Here is a 22,025-nt window from a genome sequence, read left to right on the forward strand (position 1 = left end):
TGATATTTTCCTCCTTATTGCAGGTTTTCAAACAGATGCTAAATGACCACTTTTTGGGTATGTTGTAGTGGGTATTTTTTTTTCTGGTTTGGTTTGACTAATAACTAATGAAGTCTCTTCAGGTTCTGAAATTTGGTGATTTCTTTGTGATTTCCTGGACCAGAGAGGGTGTGTCAGGAGACAAGTAAGAAGTTTCATATCTTCCCTCATAGACTTAAGACAAAAGAGAAAATGGGGACAATGTTAGAGATATCTTGAAATCTTTTGTCTAAAGCAGAACTCCTCACTGTTTCCTCTTCAAGACTTCTCCATTACTGTTGAAAATAGCTCTTGCATTTTCAGAGTCATCACTGATTCTTTACTTTCATCTCACAATTCCAGTAATTTACCAAATTCCAAAATGACATGGAGTAAGACATATATTCATAATTCACTCCACATATGGAATAAGCCCTCAGTTTCTGTTCTCTTGCATCTTGAGAACCAAAGTCCCTTTAGTATCTTTAGCACCTCAAAATATCTTTCTAGTTTAGTTCAGACATCTATATTATGTGATGATATGAATCATCTTACTTGCCTAATTTCTGCTGCCTCAGCTCATATGACATAGAAATTATTTGACCTTAAAAAGTCTGGAAAAACTAATTTAAAAATTTGTCTGGTATGATTTTTTTTTAATAGGACAGAATACTTAATGTTATGTCCAATTTTGTCCTACAGAATTGGTTAATTCTTGTTATATTTAATTTTGGCTTTATAGTTTTATATATGTTAAAACATTTTTCATTTTTTCAAATTTATTAGCTGTAGCTGTTGATAATCCTAATTATTTTCTTAATTTTAAAAATGTTGATTGATTTTTCCTTTCCTTATTTTTATTATCTACTTTACAAATACTATGTCATTTAATCCTCACAATCACCCTGAAAAGAAAGTTCTATTGTTATACCAATTTACAATTTACAATTGAAGCTTGAGGCAGACAAACTAAATGACATATTTAGGTTGGTACAGCTAGGAAGTATCTGTGTTAAGATTTGAACTCAGTTCTTCCTTACTCCAGGCCAAAACTTGCTCCTCTTAAGCCACCTAACTACCTTTAAGAAATCACTAACAAAACATTTTTAAAAATATATTACATATAAAATCAAAGAAATTATTACAATATAAAATATATAAAAGAATAGCCAGAATCCCAGGTCAACTTTTAGAAATAAGATAAAATTGGCAAGCCATTATTAAATTTCTTTTTAAAGAAGTGAAGGTGAAGAAAACTTGCCTTATGAATGAATAACCACTTTAGGTCTTCAGTCTGCTGGGAAGAGAAAGGAGCTGTTACAGATTTAAGTGTGATAAGAATTGTCTTATAGGCCAAAGGACCCAATTAACATTAGATATCTAAGGTTGTAGCATCCCAAACCATCTCCAGCTATGTTCACCACATGAAAAGAAATGAAGAGTGTACTTGGGCAGTGGATATAATCTGAAGTTGGTATTTGGCTCCATGCTACTGATAATATAGATGAGGATTTCAGTGATTCTAAATTATTTGATAATAGCTAAGGAGTAATCAACCTTATTGAAAAGGGAAGAAACTTGTACAACTGGCTATGCACTGTGAAAAGCAGGAATAGTGAAGAGATTAAAAATCATAATAAGACAGAAAAAGAATTTAGTCTAAAGGAATTGAAGGAGTCTGATACCTCTGAGTTTTAGATCTTTTTGTTAGAAGTTATAAGGACAAATAGCTAAGTTAGGTCTCATCTCATATGCCGGAATCAAAAATGAAAACCTTCTATCTGAAAGATTTGAGAACAGAAAATTTGGATTATGATAAGAGGCTAAGAGATTACATCTAATCTTAATTTTTGATCTTTAAAGATCTGCAGTAGTAGTTTTAGGCTTTCATTTAGCCTCATAGATGATGAAGTTATTGGCATTGTCCTACTTGTTTTCAAATTAAAATCCCAATAAGAGCAGCCTTTAATCTTCATAAAATTATATCCTTCCAATTTTTTATTGCAGTTGACTACAAGAATTTCTAACGTGGACAGTATTATTTTTTTGGCAAGTACATTAACAAGAATGTTGAGTCTTTTGTGTTGAGAATCCTTGTAGATAAAATTATTCTAAGAACTACTTACTACTTTTTACACTAAGGTCCATAAGGAATCATAGTAGTGCTAAGCTTTTATATAGATTATATCATCTTCCTTTCCTTTCTTAATATAGTTTGATCTTTAGTGTTTAGAAGGGTCTAATTTGCCACTTGAAGGACTGCAAGTTAAATCTACATGAATTTTCTCGATTTGAAAAAGGTTTTTTTTTTTTTTATAAAGGAATTTCTGAGATTGTTCTACACCTAACTTCATTAGCTAACTTCCTTAGTTGAGAAATTAGAGTTGAGGGGACTTTTATACAAAAAGATTCTTCTGTGGAATTCTGATGACATTGCTGGGTTAACCTACAGCAAAAGCAACCTAAAACTTTGCCTTATTTGTAAAAACTTTGAAGTAGATATAATTTTTTTGCTTGCTAATATGTTAATATTCTCTTTCAGAGAGTGAAAGATGATACAGATGGATAATATTTAATTTATCATTAATCCTCGTTCTCTAAAATTATTATAGAATTTATTATAGTACTATGCATGTAATAGACATTGAGAGATTTGTTATTGCTACTGATAAAAGTAAATTAAGATCTTTAATTATAGGTGCACTTGAAAAAAAATCTAAACGAATCATTTGTCCTCTGAATTGCAGGAAAAAGTTAAAAGTAAAGACTATGTTGAACAGGAAAAGGATAGAGTTGCTTTAACTTTGGCTCGTCTAGCTCGCCATGTGGAGGTAGACAAACAGCAAAAAGAAGAGAAGAATAAAGCCTTTCGGGTAAAGTGATTACTTCTTATGTTTTTTAACTAAAATCTAGAATTTTGAGTTTTATAGTATTGTAAGGTAAAAAATTAGGACAGAAAAAGCCTAATTAAATTTTCAAGCATAACTGGACCATGCTATGTTTTTCATTAGTTTTTTTCTTCCAGGTTATTATCTCATGCATATTTCAACATTTCCATGTTTATAGGAAGTGGGGGGAGGAGATGAATTGGCTTTGGGTTTTGTGTTGTTAGGATTAGAAATTTATGAGATTTGTCAATGTAGAAGAAATTATTAAAGGGTACTTCAGTGACTAGAGACAAATTAAACTAAATGGGGGAGTTGGAGTCTACATAGCATTAAACTTTTTGGATATTGTCTTCTTAAATCAAAGAATTCGAGAAACTTCATAAACTTCTCTTTTAGAAGGAGCTCCATCATTAAAAAGAATTTGCTATGCAAAAAGATTTTAGGAAGAAACACTGTAACAAATTTGAGCCCAACTTAAAAGCTAGGAAATATCTCTGTGCCTGTGTCTTAACCTACATTGTAAATCCCCAAGTAAAATTATTTTATTTGAAATAATAAACCTGCCACTGTCACGTATTAATGGTACATATTCCATATTCATACTGAAACTTCTCATTTCTGTTTTTCCTATTCCTATTTTATTTGGTTATTGCCTTAGTCTAATATAAATCATAATACACCTTAGTCTAATATAAACCATTATTTTTTCAGTCAAAAATCAGGAAGAAAAGTTACTGGAATTTAACTTTGGTGTATAATTAAAACTAGAATATAATATAAATCTACTAAAATATTCTCATTGCCTTAAATTAGAAAGGAATGTTGCTATGTTCTTTGAATTAGTTTTTAAATAGATGCTATTCCAAAACTAGATTTTAAGTCAACCTTTGCCACGATCATGAAATAAATCTTATTTGAGAGGAAGTGTTTTTGAACTGTCCTCCTTCTCCCTACATTTCCCAGCTTACTAGTGCTGGCTTCTTTTCCTAAGCAAAGTCAATGCCCACATGGATAATGAAGTTGTTGTGATGTCGTTGAGAATCTTACTGTCACTGTGACAACTAGGGTTTACCTAAGGGTAGTTTCAGCCTCCACCCATGTAGAGGATCATACATCGGATCTGAAATCAGGAGTTCACTTTAGTTTTCTGTTCAGGAAGCCTTTATTTATCAAACTATTTTGAAAAAAGATGTTTTTTACTAAATCAAATCTCACTAAATTCTACAGAGATGCCTTGATCTATTTTCTATTACCAACCATGATTTTTCCTCCAGACCTTGACTTCTATTATGGGCCATATTTTATCTCGGATGTACCAGACCACCAAAACCAAAATCAAATGGACAATGAAACAGCAGTGGAACATCAAGAATTTTAATGTCTCTATGTAATGGCAGTAATAAGATACCTTGGAAAATATCTTCTGCATTATTCCAAGTTCATTTAGCTTGGTTAATTTGATATTTCTACATTCAAAATGGAGTTTTCTTATGGGGAGTTTTTTGATGAAAAAATTAACATTCAGAGTGGATAAATCATCTTAATGAAGATCAAGTTATGATGATGGGAGAACATCATGAATTTGACCAGCTTTGTTCATTGACATTCTAACAGATGGAATCAAATACTTGCAAGTAATACCTTGTCGGTCTATTGTTAATGGAAATGATTCCTTGATAAAGCAAAAATGGTAACTTAGATTGAGTCAACAGGTCAAATTCCATTATAAGGTACTTCAAAGGAATGTGCAGGTTTTTTCTTTATATGAGACTGAGATATTATATTATTAGATTTTGTTTGATACTAGACTATCAGATATGCCTTAATAGTCTTTTTATGATAGAGTTGTTATAAGAAAATGTGATTTATGGTTATGCCTTCTACTTTAGAAAATAATCTTTAATTATAACTTACTTGGAGCATCTGGACTTAAATGCTTTAGTTCTTTCTGACAAAGTATTATAGAAAGAAATACATGCTAACATGTATGTTTTATACTTACTTAAATGTATTTTTTTAAAACAATAGGAATTTTTCTGATTTTAAAGTTCATAACTGTAGACAATTTTCAGTGGCCTTCTGAAAAAGATTCTTTTTAGAAGTATATCTTTTTCCTCCAGCCTTTTTTAAACTTCATCAGTTGAAAGATTGATAAACCAACCAATATATATCTAGCACTCTAAGTTAGGAGTTTTTTGCCCTATTCCCTAATGACTTATGATTTTAATTTTAATATAGCCATATCTATTTTAAGGATGATACATTTAGCATCAAAGATTAACCTTTTTAAAGTTGGCTAAAAAGCATTTAGCCATAGTTACAATAACTTATTAAAAAATCAAATGTTTTTAAGGATGGATGACACATAGCATTTATTCTTGTTTACTTGGGGTATAACAGCTGTTCATTGATCTGATTTTTTTTTTCTTAATCTTAGGAAAAAATAGATTTTCAGCATGCTCATGGATTACAAGAACTGGAGTTTATTCGAGACCGTAGTGACACAGAAGCAGCAAGATTGTGTGTGGACCAGTGGCTAAAAATGCCAGGTAATTTTTCAGACAAGAGAAAAGTGAGGATTATTAAGATTTTGGGAATCATTTATTTTTAATAAACTGAAATGCTTGTGCTCTTGAGTTGCTAATCATCACATGCCATTGAAAGCCAGTTTAAAACCTCATAATGGCATCTTCCCCACCCCTACTCCCAGCATTATTTTTTCCCCATTTGTAAAATCTTTCAAGCACAGACTACTTGTATATAAAACTAATACATTTTTGTGCATCTTAAATGTGCTCTACATATTTGTTGCACTTTTTAAAGCTATCAAAATGTTATTGTCATATTGTTAAACTCTATGTGAAAGATAAATTTCATTTTTAAAAAGTTGCCAGTTTGAAACTTAAAAACTTATAAAGAGTTCTTGCAATTGGGGAAGGGAAAAACTAGATGCTTTGTATTGTCCTTTGAATGCTCACATTTTATCATCTTAATTCAAATTTGATTTCATCTATTTTGAGGTAAAATCATGTGGTTTTTGAGAAATGTCTTCTATCCCTTAGTAATAGTAATAGTTTTGTTAGTTATTAAAGTACTAACCCTATCAGTCCTTGATGTGTAAAGATTGCTGATAGTATTTTGTCCACATAGTACATAGTGTACATAGAAAATAATTTGTTGGCATAATCAGTTTACCTAGATGTTAAGTACTTAATAAAGCTACATATTAAAACCACCTGAAAAAAGACAAAACTATATTTTTAAATGTATGTCTCATGATTGTGATTTTTAAAAATTCAATACTACTGAGATCTTTCTCTTTCCTCTTACACACATGTACACATGTACCCACATACACATGTGTTGGTTTTTACACATATAAATGTATATGTCATTTAAGTCTCTGTATAAAGTAAATGCTAGGTAATTATGGCTAGAGGCTGAAAGCTTTAAAGAAAGCTAATGATTCTGAGAGGTGCATGTGATTTCTTAACTGAAGGGCAATTTATGCAAAGACACGGAGACACAAGGTGGAAATAGCAAGGCCCATTAAATTGGAATTTAGGTAGGAAGTTTATGCAGTAGAGTAATCCTAAATAATTCCTAAATAATAGAGGGGTGGCAGGTTTGGAGCCAGATTTTCAAAAGTTTTAAAGTCCCTTATAGGAATGTATTTTATGTGCCACCATTGAGATAGTATTTGCACACCCAGATTTTGTTGTTTAACTTTAGAGTTAACTTCTGGAAATGTTGTATGTAAATAACTATTTATAAAGGGATCAGCTTAAGTAACATCTTTTAGTTTGATCGGAAGTGACACTGTTCTACATAATCATTTCCTAAGTGGTTAGTTTATACAGTTAATAGAAACAGGAAGGCTGAACCAGATACCTTGGGTAGTTTTTAGAGGTCTGACTTGTAGAGGACACTTTTTCACATGTAGCACCTATTTCAACCAAGTTGGTCAAGGATCTCAAAATCCTTAGATATCAGGAAGTTATAAGAGTTATATGTGTTATAGTTTAAATAATTCATCAAGATGATTGTAAGCAGTTACCAAACATTCTTTATACAATGCCTGTTTTCACTGAACTTAGAGGTTATATCTGCTATAGAGCTAAAATTTAGAATTAAGGAAATGGTAGTAGTTGGAAGAAACTTAAGTTTTCACAGATGTCCTTTTCACAAAATCAAATCACCCCACTCCAAAGTCATTCTAGTTAGTCAAATCCATTGCATTTATAAAGGTGACTTTTTGGCAGGGGACACAACTTACTGATAGCCTTCTGATACTATTTATAATCATTGCTCAGCTTTGCTATTGGCATTCAGGATTATGGGTTGATTAACCCCCTTATATTTTCACTTTTTTAAAAGACATATTTTAAGGACAATTTGGAGATACTATTGTACAAGATATCAGATAACTCAAATTCTAAAATTAAGCTTCTTTTCAGAGACTTCATTATCCATGACAGGCTTTAAAATTTTATTATTATTATGAACAGTATTAGATGTTGGGGAGTTGTGCATTATGGCTTCTTAAATCTACTAAATTCAAAAACTGCATATTTAGGCATGCACCAATTCTTAATGTCTATTTTGATGTCTTAGATTATGATACTACATACAATAAGTGTTTTGCATCTAGATTCTTACAACTTTATTAATGCATTGGCATGATTAAGTTATATCTGACTATAATATAACCTTCATTGAGCAGACAAGTGGGAGCAAATGTGTCATTTAGCCATGCTTTATGATGCATGCAAGACCTGGTGCTTTATATAGGATCAGGTTGTACCTAGTTCATTGATGGCTGATCGGGTACTGAGAAGCATGAGCTTGGGGGTTAAGGTTAGTACTTTTCTTTTCTTTCTTTTTTTTTTTTTAAATTTCCAATCCACCAAACTTTACATCAAATTTTATTCCTTAATCCTTATCTTCATTGTGAAAATGGGCTTTGGGAGCCATTGCTAAATAATGTTCATAATGAGTTGCAGATTACCTTATATTTTATCATTTGTATCATAATATTATAAGAATAGACTAAATTAATATAGTTGAAACATTTTTGAGAGTCTAGAGTTAAATGACCTATTTTAATTGAGAAAAATCCCATTTCTCAGTAGCAAAAGGATTCCTTCCTTTTTAAAATATGTCACTATTATAAATAATGCTTATCCCAGTCTTAAAAACTCTTTATGGAAGAATATCATTAATAGGTCTCATTTCAATTTGACGGGTGTACCTTGAAAATTGGAGTGTGTACTAATTAAAATCAAATTTCTGAATTGTAACAGATGAGGAGAGTGGTGTTGAATCGTGTGATTTTGTTTCATAAATACTGATTTTAGCGGGGAGGAGTTAGCTTCCCCTATTTTTTCCTGCAATTTCATCAACAGAATTATTACTACTGGTAGTTATGTAGAGTCTTCTTGTGGAAAACATAATCAACATTACGTGGCTGAGCAATTATGAAAGTTACATCATAATCCTAAATCTTTTGTATACTTTAGAGAAAAAATTTAAAATGAGAAGCAAATTGATAAATGTGAAATTAACATGTTGCCTAACAAAGTAATCTTTTCAAAGGTCATTTAGTGTCTAGTAAATGTATTTCCTCTGTCTTAAAAAAAAAAGTGAAAAAATTACAAAATATAAGCATTTTAAAAGGCAAGCTTCATTTTTTTGTCTTTATGCCTGGCATATAACAATACATGGTTTTTATTAAATGACTTGAATTGAATTAGATATTTCAGTTAATGCCATGTATGTTCATTATCTAAAAATTACTCCATTAGTGTTTGTTGCCTTGAAAAGGAAATATGGAATAGTGGAGCTTAGGTCTTGTCCCCAAAATTTAAAATGTTACAGATTAAATGAACATGACATTTAAAAAAGGAACTTTTTAGAGCTTATTTTAGTGTCTTGTTCATTTTTGTTTTGTACTCTGTACATGATAGGTCTTTAATAGATTATTACTGAATTCCACACTACCATTTCTATTTTAATGGTAGTCCAAGTTAGTACCAAATATGGTTCTAGCTGAAAACTCATATGCTACTTGTTCTTTATTGGAGAAGAGCAGCATAGTAATAATAAAGTTCAGATCCTAACCTCAGATACTTTGCCTAATGCTGTGTGATTAGGCAAATAATTTCATCTAATTCTGGACCTCAGAAGTTGGGGGGAAATTGGTTTAGATAATCTCTTTGATATCCCTTCTTGCTTTAATAGTTTATAAGATTTGTTTATTGTAACATAAGCTTTCAGAGAGAATACTGTTCTTATCTATAAAATTATTAGAAGCTAATCAAATTACTTTCACATAAGTCCAAAGATTTAGAACTGGAATAGAATTTTAGAGGCCACCAGGTTTCAACCTACTGAGAATATCAGGCCCAGGGAAGTGTAAGTTAATAAACTAAATGATTGTGGAGTGAGATTTGTCACTTCTCTATGCTTTAGTCTCATCTGTAAAATGTAGTGAAGATTAGATTTGATTATTTATAGGATCCCTTTCAGATTTTTAGGACCCCAGGAGTTATATATAAGTGAAATATGAAATAAAGTGGACTGAATTATGAAAACAGGTGACTATGCAAGCTTATTGGAAAAGGTTTACCATATCTAGAGTCAGAAGATGACCTGGATTGAAATTCTGCTTAATATTATTTGTTGACTCTTATATGAGTTTAGGCAAATAATTTGATCTAATTTGGACCTCAGAAGTAGGGGGAAATTGGTTTAGATAATCTCTTTAATCCCTTCTAGCTTTAATAGTTTATAAAATTTGTTTATTGTAACTTAAGTCTGTCAGAGAGAATACTGTTCTTATCTATAAAATTATTAGAAGCTAATCAAATTACTTTCACATAAGTCCAAAGATTTAGAACTGGAATAGGATTTTAGAGGCCATCAGGTTTCAACCTACTGAGAATATCAGGCCCAGGGAAGTGTAAGTTAATAAACTAAATGATAGTGGACTGGGATTTAAATTGACCCCAAATTCTGTCATATATTCCATTATATCATTTTTATCTGTTCTGTTGGTCATAGTGATTATATAATGTACATGTAAATGTGTGGGTGTAATTTATATAATACTTTAAGGTTTTCAAAATAACAAAAGTATATCATTTTATCTTCAAAATATGTACTGTTGTTATTTTTATCTTAGTTTTTTACAGTTGAGGAAATTGAGGTAGTAATTTGTAACTTCCAGTAACTTGTAATTTCCTTAAGGTCATGCAGGTAGTCGTGTCTAAAGCTAGATTTGAACTTATTCTTTTCCAGGATATGGACATAGCTCTATCCATTGTCCCTACCTAGTTGCACAAAAGTTGAAATAATAATGTTTAATGAGCTTATAAAGCCATTTTTTATAATTTAATACTTAATGATAAACTGTGTATACATAGATTTTGAGTTTCACAATTCTTTATGTTCTCTCACATCTGGAAACATATCTAAATTTATGACACTTACTAGAAATTGACACAATTATATGCAGAAATTTTGTTAATGTTCTTATTTTCTTTTTCTTTTTCTTTTTTTAATTGCTTTTTATTTACAAGTTATATGCATGGGTAATTTTATAGCATTGACAATTGCCAAACCTTTTGTTCCAATTTTTCCCTTCTTTCCCCCCACCCCCTCCTCTAGATGGCAGGATGACCAATATATGTTAAATATGTTAAAAGTATAAATTAAATACAAAATAAGTACACGTATCTAAACATTATTTTGCTGTACAAAAAGAATCAGACTCTGAAATAGTATACAATTAGCCTGTGAAGGAGATCAAAAATGCAGGCAGACAAAAATAGAGGGATTGGGAATTCTATGTAGTGGTTCATACTCATCTTCCAGAGTTCTTTCACTGGGTGTAGCTGGTTCAGTTCATTACTGCTCTATTGGAACTGATTTGGTTCATCTCATTGCTGAAGAGGGCCACGTCTATAAAGAATTGATGATCATATAGTATTGTTGTTGAAGTATATAATGATCTCCTGGTCCTGCTCATTTCACTTAGGATCAGTTCATGTAAATCTCTCCAGGCCTTTCTGAAATCATCCTGCTGATCATTTCTTACAGAACAATAATATTCCATAATATTTGTATACCACAATTTATTCAGCCATTCTAATGTTCTTATTTTCTTGAGAGTATGGACTCAAGGAGAAAACTGATAAGAACAGTGGAAAGGAAAAGAAAAGTAATGGAACCAAATAGATAGGAAGAAATAGGGAAATAGATTTTTTCTCCCTTTGGCTCTCATAAAGTTTAGCCCTCTACTCAGATGTAGCAGTGGAAAAGACACCAAAGGCCATCTAGTCCAAGCCCTTTCATTTTCCAGATGAAGAAACCTTTTGAAATTTAGGGAGGTTATGTAATTTGTCTGATCACACAAGTGATACGTATTATTCAAGGCTAGATTTGAACTTAGGGTTCCTTTGACCCTTGGGGCCAGAGCCAATGCTTTTGTACACTAATAATGCAAATTTTTATGTATCAAGTTGTGGAAGAATACGGATCTTCTCTGGAGCTTAATTTGATAGTTTTGGAATGCAGTTTGTTTGAGTGGGGCTGGTGTAATTCTCTAAAAGTAATTTTCTTGTGGGGCTAGAATTGTCTGTATTGTAAAAGGTTTTTGGAAAGTTGTACTATGAAGATTTATTTTTTCCTTGAAAACCTAGGCCTTCTAAAAGAGCCAAACCTTGTAAACTTGCTAATACTAAATGCTTAATTTGTTAACAGGAAAACAATAGGGGAGATAAAAAAAAAACTTTTGCTAGCAATTTTTTTGAAAGGTTATAGAGAGATAAGAGATCTATTTGTATGTGTCTTATATTTGTGCTTATTCCCCTCTAAACTTTAAGGGATGGTCTCATGGAACACATTTTTCAAAATCCTAACTTTTTAGATTTTAAATGTTGCATGAAACTGTAAAGTGTTTTTGTTAATAAAATTATAATTCTGCAGAACATCTCTGATAAATTTTAGTAGAAAGTGTCTTTTTTTTTTGAAGCTAGTAAAACTGTTTCTTCCTTTAAATAAGGAAATGAAATGAATCTGCTCTGTTTGCTACCAGAAAAAAAAATTCTATTATGTATAAAGTTTTGTGCACAGTATAGAAATGACTTTTTTTCATATAAGTTGAATAATTGCTAAAATAGATGGAGGCATCTGAATTTTATACATCTATATCTTGTTTTTTTATTGCAGGACTCAAAACAGGCACAATTAATTCTGGAAGAAGAGGTCCAATTCGAAAAGCAGACCAAATGCCGATGTCCAGCAAACCTATTTCATGCCCCATAATGTATTGTAACAAAGAGTTTGACAATGGGCACCTTCTCTTAGGTCATTTGAAAAGGTCAGCATCTTGTTTCTTAGCATTCAGAATAACTATACAAGTAATAGTGTTACATTGGGTTTTTGTTGTTGTCATATTAGTTTTCTAATGCAAATTTGAAAGGGTAATCAATATTGTTTTTATTTTTATGTGTTTGTGGCTTTAAATCTTTATTTTCAAATATTTAGATAATTTGATAAATTCATAAGTGGGTTTTTTTTTAAATGATATTTTACAGTGATATTGAAAACTTGCCCAAATTTTGCATTTTTAATTCAGGGATAACTTTTTTAAAAAGCATTTCAAAATTATTTGGTTTTAAAAACCCTCTTAGAGTTTTTTTTATCCCTTTTTATCAAGAACCAAATTAAGGATATTTTTGACACACAATAAAAAAATTCCTGAAAAAAAAGCTGTAAAAAGCTACATGTTTCAAGCCCAGTTTTCTCAGTGGTTTCAATGTGAGTTGACTTTGAGGTATAGAGGAATTTAAATAGAAGGATTTATTGACTGAAAGACTTCTAACTACAATATTGCCAAAGATGTGGTCTTCATAAGAGTCATTGTTATTTGCTTCCATTACACAGGATGTAAATATCCTCCTTGTTAGACATTAGTTTATTTAGATAGGCTGCTGATAGTGCTGTGCCCCTAAATAGTGGCCAGGTAAAATCTGAAGATTATGTAGATGCTACATTCTCTGCCTCTACTTCCCTCTTTTGATTTCTCCAGATTTCTTGAAGACTCAAAGTTATAGCAATGCAGACTTGTTCTAAGTATTGACAAAACCCAAGTCAAGTCCTTTACTTTCAGGATAGGAATTTCACATCTAGAGCTTGCTCTTTAGAAGGAAATCTCACTGTATACTTGAACTACTTTGATATAAACCAGAGAACGTTGGAGAATTAAGGAATTATCTATTTACTTATATTTAGTCAGTATATACCAAGTAGTCTATTAATCTTCTGTTTTATAAGAATGAAATTCAGTATTAGTGGCCCTCCAGATTCTATATAAAAAACTGTCATAACAACCCTTAGATGCTACATTCCTCTGATCTTGGTAAAGAATTGGAAGGCTAATGTACCATTTTGAATATTAATTTGATGTTGAACTTTAGTTTAAATAATATTGAGTAAAAAAGTCATTTTATAACTGGTATATAGCTTTTACAGAATTCCTTGTATTTCCTAATTTATATTGCATTAGATTAGACAACTTCTTTTGGGAGCTCTCAAATATCACTACTTATGAAAAAGTTTTCCTGATCTCCATCAGTCTCATTTTTAATATATTGCTTGTGAAATTTCAATTTCAAAGTAAAATTATATTTACTTTGGATTTGTTTATATTGACTTAATTTTTGTATATGTTTTTCTTCCCTTTATACTTAAAAGGTAAGATTTTTGAGGGCAAATACTTTCATTTTATAGTTATAAAAATATCCCTATCTTTAGTTCAGGCAGATGCCATAATGGGTATGTAATAAATCTTTCTTGAATGATTGTGAAACTTAAACTTGATACAGATCTCCATTACTTTGCAGGTTTGATCATTCTCCATGTGATCCAACAATTACACTGCATGGACCCCTCACCAATTCCTTTGCATGTGTAATATGTTATAAAAAATTTGCTACCCAACAGCAATATAGTGATCACCTTTTTGCTAAGGTAAGAATCTTTATAAGTGAAGGAAGAGCACATATTCTATTTTTTGTGGAGTTTATGAAAGTGAGTATATTTCTCCATAACTCTTAATTTTTCATTTTAAAAAATCTAAAATATACCTCAGACAACAAAAAATTGTGAGGAAGGTTATGGATAGTAGTAATGAGCAGGAACTTTAGGTATAGAGCATTACCATAGTCAGTTTGCAAGGGAGGTTAAATATATTTTCTAAGTTGAAAGTGAGGTTGAAGCAGAACTGGGACAAGGACCTCAGGCCTCTTGACTCTGTGGAGTCTTGGATTCATTTCACAGTAAATCTAATGTTCTCTAACTCCATCATATCATTGCATACTTTGCAACTTAATGGGTCATATTAGAAGAATGTTCTGAACCTTTTATTTAGGTTGGTCTGAGAAAGAATTATATTATATCTTATTTATGTGGCATTGGGATATAATTTGACTTTGTTTTAATGACATATGTATAACAATAAACAGTTAATGACACTTTTAATCACACTTGAAACTTTTGAAATAAAAATTATATAATTTATCACATCATAGTAGGTAGGTTTTTTTATTTTTACCCAATACTTGGGTGATACATGTAAATAATTTAAAAAGTGATAGATGTTGTTGTGGCTTCAGAATATTATGATTGGAAGTTTCCTTCTCAAGAAGAGAAGTTCTTTGAATTTTTTAGTGTTTATTAGTTTCTTCAAGCTTTTTAAAGCAAACATGAAGTTTTGTGCCTGTCTCTCATCAGATAAATAGCAACAATAAGGCTGGCAAATGAAGAGAATTTAGAATTTGGTTCGTGGAGTATATATTATGTACACATCTTATAACACTTCATGGATCAGATTCATCAAACTAGATCTGTTGAGTTATTCTTGTGAGCATTAGAAAACCACAGTAGAGCATATCTGACCATAGTGGGTACAAAAGTATAAGCATATCTCACCAAACATATATTGGTTCCCTGAAAATAATTATTATTATGAGATCTTTATGGTCTGTCACATGCCCTTTTTCCTACTCATTTTACCTTTAAAAGTTTTTTCCACCCACCACTATGTGTTATCTTAGTCTCTTTCCCTGGCTCTGAGCCTCTTTTTTTCTTACTTATATAATGAAGAGGGTTGAAGTAGTTCTCCAGAACTCTTTCCAGTTCTAGTCTACATTCTATTATGAGTATTTAGGATGAGAAGACAGTTTTGGGGGGATGGGGAGAAATGACAAGTATAAAATTTATCAAATTTAGTACTTAGTACTTTTAACTGCTTTACTTGAGATTTTTTTGCTTTTATTGGGATTTTACTGCTTTAAAAAATTTCTTCTGTAAAGCTAAATCTAATGTGTGTTTTTTTTTTTTTTCCTTTTAAAAATTGCTTCATTTATTTATTTTAATTTATGGACTGAAATAAACATTTTCATAACAGTATAATAAAAAGTGATTAGACATGAAACTGCAAATACATTATGTATATGTAAGTTAGTGAGTCTATTTATTTTTAGTCTTCCTGAATCTTTTTTTTTTTTTTAATATCTTTTTATTGACAGAACCCATGCCAGGGTAATTTTTTACAACATTATCCCTTGTACTCTCTTGTTTCGATTTTTCTCTTCCCTCCCTCTACCCCCTCCCCCAGATGGCAAGCATAAATCTAATGTTACAGATAGTTATCCTTTCTCATTGATTTTACTTTATAAATGTAACCTCTCAAACCTTGTCCTATAAAGAATCTATTCTTCACAATAAAGCTTTCCTTTAATCACTCCTCAGAAAGTAAGCTCTCCCACCTTAAATTTTTCTAGAGCACTTTTCTTAGTCTCTTTAACCTTCTCAATCTCTTGACTTCATAAATCATTTCTGCGTACATATCTTAGATCTGCCTCTTGTTAAATTATAATAAACTCCTTGGAAGGAGCAACTTAGCATATGGCATCTTGTGTACAATATGTACTTAATGTTTGTCAAATCCTCCAAAATGGAAGACCTTTATAGAATGTTAGGAAACAGAAAAGGCAATAATTCTGGAGAGCAAAATGCTGAGAATAAAGAGAGTTTATTTCTCCTTTGCTAAAGACAACCCATAGCAATGGCAACAATAGAATATTCTTAGTGCCTCCAATCTTGAGCTAATTTAAAAAGATTGAAAGGCAACAGATAAGGTAAATAAACATTCTACCTGAAAAAAGCTGTCCAAATGATCTAAGGCCCTAAGCCTATAGGAAGTCTATCTTATCTGTTTGGAATAAGCTCACTCTCTTTCAGGCTGACAAGAATCCACAGATGCAAAATTAATTTAATGTTTGAGAAAAGTGAATTCCTGAAAAGCCTCTAGTGACCTCTTTTGGCTAATAAAGCAACTACAAATAGATGTAACTTTAGGTCTGAATTTTCCTTAGTGTCAATGGGAAATTTTTTAAAATTAACTTCCTTTAAAAGGTTAAACTAAACTTATTTCACTTTACTAAATTAGAAACAGTATGAACACATGTGGTAGCAAAGTGAATTTTTAGGGTCAGGATTCCTAATGATCTCTTCATTTTCTCTAATCAAAATTATACTCGGTAATCTTAAAAGTGCAATTCTATCCATGTCATTGTCCTGCTCCGGAAGTTACAGTGTATCAAGGATAAAATGCTAACTATTCTGACTTTTCAAGTGTCCTTCACAACCTGGATTTAAGCTTACTTTTCTACAAATATTTATTTTGCATTACTCTCCCTTCATAAATTATCCCAGCCAAATTTTTGCTCCATGGAGCAAATGGAACTACAGTTCCATTTCCCATTTCTACAGTGTGTTTTTTGGTGGGTTTTTTAATATACACAAGCTTTTTTTACACAATATTTGAAACCTAATTCTAGAGTTGGAAAGAATTTTACAATACTGCATTAACCCTCTTTTTACAAATGAGAAAACTGAGACCCAAAGAACTAAAGAAAGAGACTTAAGATCATGCATCAATAAATTTAGTAATACTTGTGAAAGTACTATTGTAATTATGTTACTTCATGTCACTTCAAGGTTGAAAATTTTGTGAAACAATTGATAAAAACTGCACATTGGCATATTTAATATGCCTGTAAGTAAATTGACCAAGTAACTAATGAAAATGCTGCTATATGGTACTAACACAGTATGGTGTAATATATTGCTAAATTTGGGGGGGTTTGTTTCAGATTAAATCAGACTATATAAATGAAAATTTCTCTAATATATATACTTATAAAATATACATTATAAATCATAAAACTTGGAGAAAACTAACACAAATAATTTTATGCATTCTTTTAACTATTAAATCCTTGAACTTGACAACTTAGTTGCATATCTATAAACTATTTTGTCTTATTTTAGGCAGCTGCAGCTGATGGACATAAAGCCAATCTTCTTCCTCAGCTTATTCAGTGCTTTGCATGTCCAAATTGCTTCCTTCTTTTTAGCAACAAGGATGAATGTTTGCGGCATATGTCTGGAAAAAATCATTTCCTTCAGAGTTTTAAACTGGGTGGTATGTTTATATTTTTTTCCAATACTTAATTTAGTTAGCTTCTTTTGAGAGAGTAGTATGTACAAAGGAACTGTGGGCAGGTTAGGGGGAGGGGGAGCAGAATCAAAAGAGATTGTAAAAAATTAAAAAAAAAAAAACTCAGGGAATGTTAGAGCTGGAAGGCATGCTAAATATAAACTAGTCCAACTCTTCCTTCTACCCTCTATACCCTTTTCTCCCTTTCCTTCCCTCCCCTCCCTCTGGCCAATTTTACAAATTAGGAAACTGAGCCTCAGGGAAGTCCCAATGTATATTCTGTTGTATAGCTGTTATGTATCATACAGAAGCATATATTTTCTTGTTTACGTGAGAGCCAGACTTAGACCCATAGAGCAACCAGATAGTCAGGTATATTTATGGAAACAATTTTATTATCAAGACTGAAGGTTTGACCTTATACCCATGGTCACATGAGATGAGCTTGGTGTTTGGTACTCAACTATTATTGGATTGGCCTTTTAAAAAAATTTTCATGTGCAATCTCATCTTTTGCATTTTCAATCTTCAATCAATTGCATTGCAATCACAATCTTCAATCATCTTTCACAAGACCATTTTATTTCATGAATCTTCTTAGAATAACCTCCAGTTCAGAAGAGAATTGAATCCAAGTAGGTATATTTTTCCACTCTTTAAGGAAATATTTTTATCATCGAGACTCAGAGACTTTGACTTAAATACCCATGGTCACATGAGATGAGCTTTGTACTATCTAAGTTTGGACTCAACTATTATTGGATTGGTCTTTTTAAAAAATTCTTCACCGAGACCATTTTGTTTATGAGTCTTCTTAGATAACCTCATTCAGAAGAGAATTTATCACCTATTAAACACTATATGCAACATTTTGAGAACTCTGAAAATTAGGAAAACATTTTTTAGTGATTAAAATTCTTAGTAATGGAAAAAAAAACTTGTGTCTCTGTTTTTGGATATTTAGTATTTGAACTTAGGTTACTTTTTCAGTGAAATGCTTCAGATTCGTATAAAATCAACATTTCTTTTATATTGTGCATGGGTTGAGGGTTTGTGAGGATATTTGTAATTTATTTTTTCCATTTTCCTCCAGATGACAAGGAAATAAGTCCTATACCGTTTCCATCTTTTGCAAAGAAACTTTTGATATCTCTCTGTAAAGAAGTCCCCTTTCAAGTGAAATGCATGGCCTGCCACAAAACATTACGTTCTCACATGGATCTCACAGCCCATTTCAGGTAAGTATATGATTCAGGTAATAGAATATGATTTTAACTGCCAAGTAGCAGGAGTTTAATCTTACCTTTATGCTAATGAAAGATGTTTCTGAATAGAGACTTTAAAGATTAGATAACTCTGCAACTTGAGAGAAAAGTAGAGAAATTAAATATTTTTAAGTTCCTATCTATATAAAGAAGCTGTTTAATTGCTATATTTCATATCTTTTAACGTGTCTTAAATATTTAAATTACTCTAAATAAATTGAACTATAAAATTACTAGGAGGCTCTTAGGGTGGCACCCCAGTATAAAAACACTTTGAATCTGTGCTCTAAGTATATCTGAGTTTAAATTCATCCTCACATTTTACTAGCTATGTGACTTTGGAAAAGTCATTTAACCTCTTAATCTCTGCTACTTAAGTTTCTTCTGTAAAATGAGGATAATAGCACTGTCTCCAAAAGTGGTCGTGAAGATAAAATACGAAAATATTTTTAAAGCACTAATGCTAGGTGGTGGTATTATATTTATTTCACTCTTTGCTAGATGTCATAAGGGGGTAGGAAGAAGTGTAAGACCAATTGTTCTCTTCCAAAACCTTTAAAAACATATCATATAGAAAATGAAATCTTTTTTTCTTTTAATTTAATTTTTTTTATATAAAATTTTGGGTTTTCAAATTCCCCTTCCTTAAGACATGAATGATTTGATATAGGTTATACAATAACAGGTAATAAATAAAAAATTCTGTCTCTTAAAGATTTAAATAGAGGCAGCTGGTTGATGCAGTGGATAGAGCACCAGCCCTGAAATTGGGGGGACCTAAGTTCAAATCTGGCCTCAGACACTTAATACTTACCTAGCTGTGTGACCCTGAGCAAGTTACTTACCCCTAAATGCCTCAGCAAAAAAGGAAAAAAAAAGTGCTTTAATTTTCCTCCCATAAATCTTAATATTTATTTTCCCCATGTCAGACTTACAGAGATGAAATTAACTCCTAAAATTTCTGCCAATTTATATTTATATTCTCAGAAATTTCTGCCATACTTGAAAAACATATTAATTTTTATTTTCTTTTTTCATTATAGTTTTTCCCAATATTTTTCCTTCTCCCTTTTCAAGAAGGCTATTTCAGAGAGGGTTTTAAAGACAAGAAAATGAAGTAGGACTTAAAAATCATAGTTCAATTAGTATGTTGAATAAATCTCAATGTATGACTTGTACCATATTTGTGTGATACTTCCACTTCTACAAATAAATGAGGTGGTAGGAATATGTTTTCATATCTCTTCTTTGAGCCATACTTACTGGTTTAATTCCATTTTGGGAAGTTGATTTTTACTTCATAGTTAAAATCCAAATCAAAAATTCACATATTAAGCAGTCTTCAAGAATAATTTTTATACCTGTAAGACACATATAGGTAGTATTTGATACTATTTACAATTCTCTAATATGTGTCAATCATCTTCATTATCTTTGCCCTCTCTTCTATAGAAATTGTAAGCAGGCAATATGTAAGTATTTTGAGGTGTTTACATAATGTCATTATTCATTACCATTATTAAAAAGTATTTGTGTTTTTGTTTTTATCTTGCACTATGCCAAGTGCTATATGAAACTTGTATAATTACAGAATTTAAATACGTAAATTAAATACATAAAGATATTTTATCTTTTATGTCTAATTCAGAGTCCACTGTCGAAATGCTGGTCCTGTAGCAGTAGCTGAGAAGAGTGTTTCCCAAGTTGCAGAGAGATTTAAAGCAAGAGGTTATTGTCAAAATTGCAATGAACTCTTTGTGGATGAGAGCAGTACCAATAATCACAAGCAGAATTCAGGACACAAAGTCCGAGTCATTGCCTCAATGGAAGAGTCCATCTTGATGTATTGTCACATCAATGGAGGCAACAAACCTCCTTCTGATTTGCGCCTCCTGCTAGAGCATTCAAAGTTTTCATCACTTAAAAGGACACTATCCAGTAAAGATTCAAGGACACAGGCAGGCAGCACTACTCCAAAAAAGAAGAAAAATTTGGAGGATCAAAGCAGTGAAAGTGTAGTACATACAAAACAAAAGTCAGTCTGGTTTTGTGAGTGCCAACAAAAGTTCCTAAGTGAAGATGCAGCAGAAAAGCATGTATTCTCAGCAAATACAATGTGTCATAAATGTGTAGTCTGTGGGAAAGTGTCTGAAGATGCAGGTGTTATGCGTTTGCACATGAGCCGGTTTCATGGAGGGGCACATTTAAATAATTTTCTCTTCTGGTGTCGGACATGCAAAAAGGAATTACGGAGAAAAGAGACTATTATGGCTCATGTGACTGAATATCATCGTGGACACACTTATTTTTATGAGCAAGATGCTGAAGAAGAGGAACCTTTACCATCTTCTTCTAAGACATTGATGAGTAGCCCTACTAACAGGAGTAGTCTTACATCTAATATGCCTGTTCTTCAGTCCCCTTCAAAAAGTCCTCCAAAAAGCCCTCCACGAGGGAAATGGCAGTGCCGAATTTGTGAAGATATGTTTGATTCCCAGGAAAGTGTTAAACATCATTGTATGTGCTTAACAAGTCATCAGTTTCATAGGTATAGTTGTGACCATTGCAAAAAATCCTTTCACAAGATAGAGACATTATACCGACACTGTCAAGACCAGCATGAAAATGATATCAAAATTAAATATTTCTGTGGACTCTGTGATCTGACTTTTGACGTGGAGGAAGCATTTTTGAGTCACTATAAGGATGTCCACAGCATAGACTATGTCTTTGTATCAGAAAAGCCTGAAACTTCAATTAAAAATGAGGATGACTTCCCAGTGTTGGAGAAAAGTAACTTGTTAACATGTGGCTGCCGGGAGAGTTATATCTGCAAAACAAATAGGAAGGAAGATCACAGTAGATGTCTACAGATCTTGCTTGACAAAGGTAATCTGTGGTTTCGCTGCTGTTGGTGTTCAGCAACAGCACAGAATGTAGCAGACATGAATGCCCATGTTCTTAAACGTCACAAGGGAGAGAGAGATTATAAAGAAGAGCAGTTCTTTGTGAAATGCGCCGTCTGCAGCAAAAATTTTCACGATGCTGAGAGTGCTCAGCAACATTTTCACACAAAACATTGCTTCTTACAAAAACCCAACATAGCTCACTTTGGACCAGAAAAATTAAACCCATTCAAGTTTACTGCCAGTGGTGCACGTGTAGACAGAAAACTGAAACATCCCATAAGCTATCCAAAAATTTCAGAATCTCCTTCAAATAGACTACTAAACATGGATTCAGGAGCTAAGAATGACATAGGCTGTCAGAAGATAGGTATGACCT

The 22,025-nt window shown here is 31.8% G+C and overlaps 1 protein-coding gene across 6 annotated transcripts in view; it reads left to right on the plus strand.

Annotated features, from left to right (window-relative positions):
* The window catches only part of ZNF451 (zinc finger protein 451), a 114,692-nt gene that overhangs the window by 68,485 nt on the left and 24,182 nt on the right, over nucleotides 1-22,025 (plus strand). For 3 of the 6 annotated variants that reach the window (XM_051997187.1, XM_051997189.1, XM_051997188.1), the window contains exons 4-10: nucleotides 2,766-2,891; nucleotides 5,344-5,455; nucleotides 12,138-12,288; nucleotides 13,814-13,940; nucleotides 17,307-17,460; nucleotides 18,569-18,713; nucleotides 20,389-22,016. In XM_051997187.1, coding sequence (XP_051853147.1) covers nucleotides 2,766-2,891; nucleotides 5,344-5,455; nucleotides 12,138-12,288; nucleotides 13,814-13,940; nucleotides 17,307-17,460; nucleotides 18,569-18,713; nucleotides 20,389-22,016 — 2,443 coding nt within the window. Of the gene's footprint in view, nucleotides 1-2,765; nucleotides 2,892-4,298; nucleotides 4,637-5,343; nucleotides 5,456-7,727; nucleotides 7,764-12,137; nucleotides 12,289-13,813; nucleotides 13,941-17,306; nucleotides 17,461-18,568; nucleotides 18,714-20,388; nucleotides 22,017-22,025 lie in introns of those variants that run through there. The other 3 variants (XM_051997190.1, XM_051997191.1, XM_051997192.1) reach the window with 3 other exon arrangements.

Source organism: Antechinus flavipes, chromosome 4 (genome assembly GCF_016432865.1).
Source record: "Antechinus flavipes isolate AdamAnt ecotype Samford, QLD, Australia chromosome 4, AdamAnt_v2, whole genome shotgun sequence".
In the NCBI taxonomy this organism is placed as follows: Eukaryota; Metazoa; Chordata; class Mammalia; order Dasyuromorphia; family Dasyuridae; genus Antechinus; species Antechinus flavipes.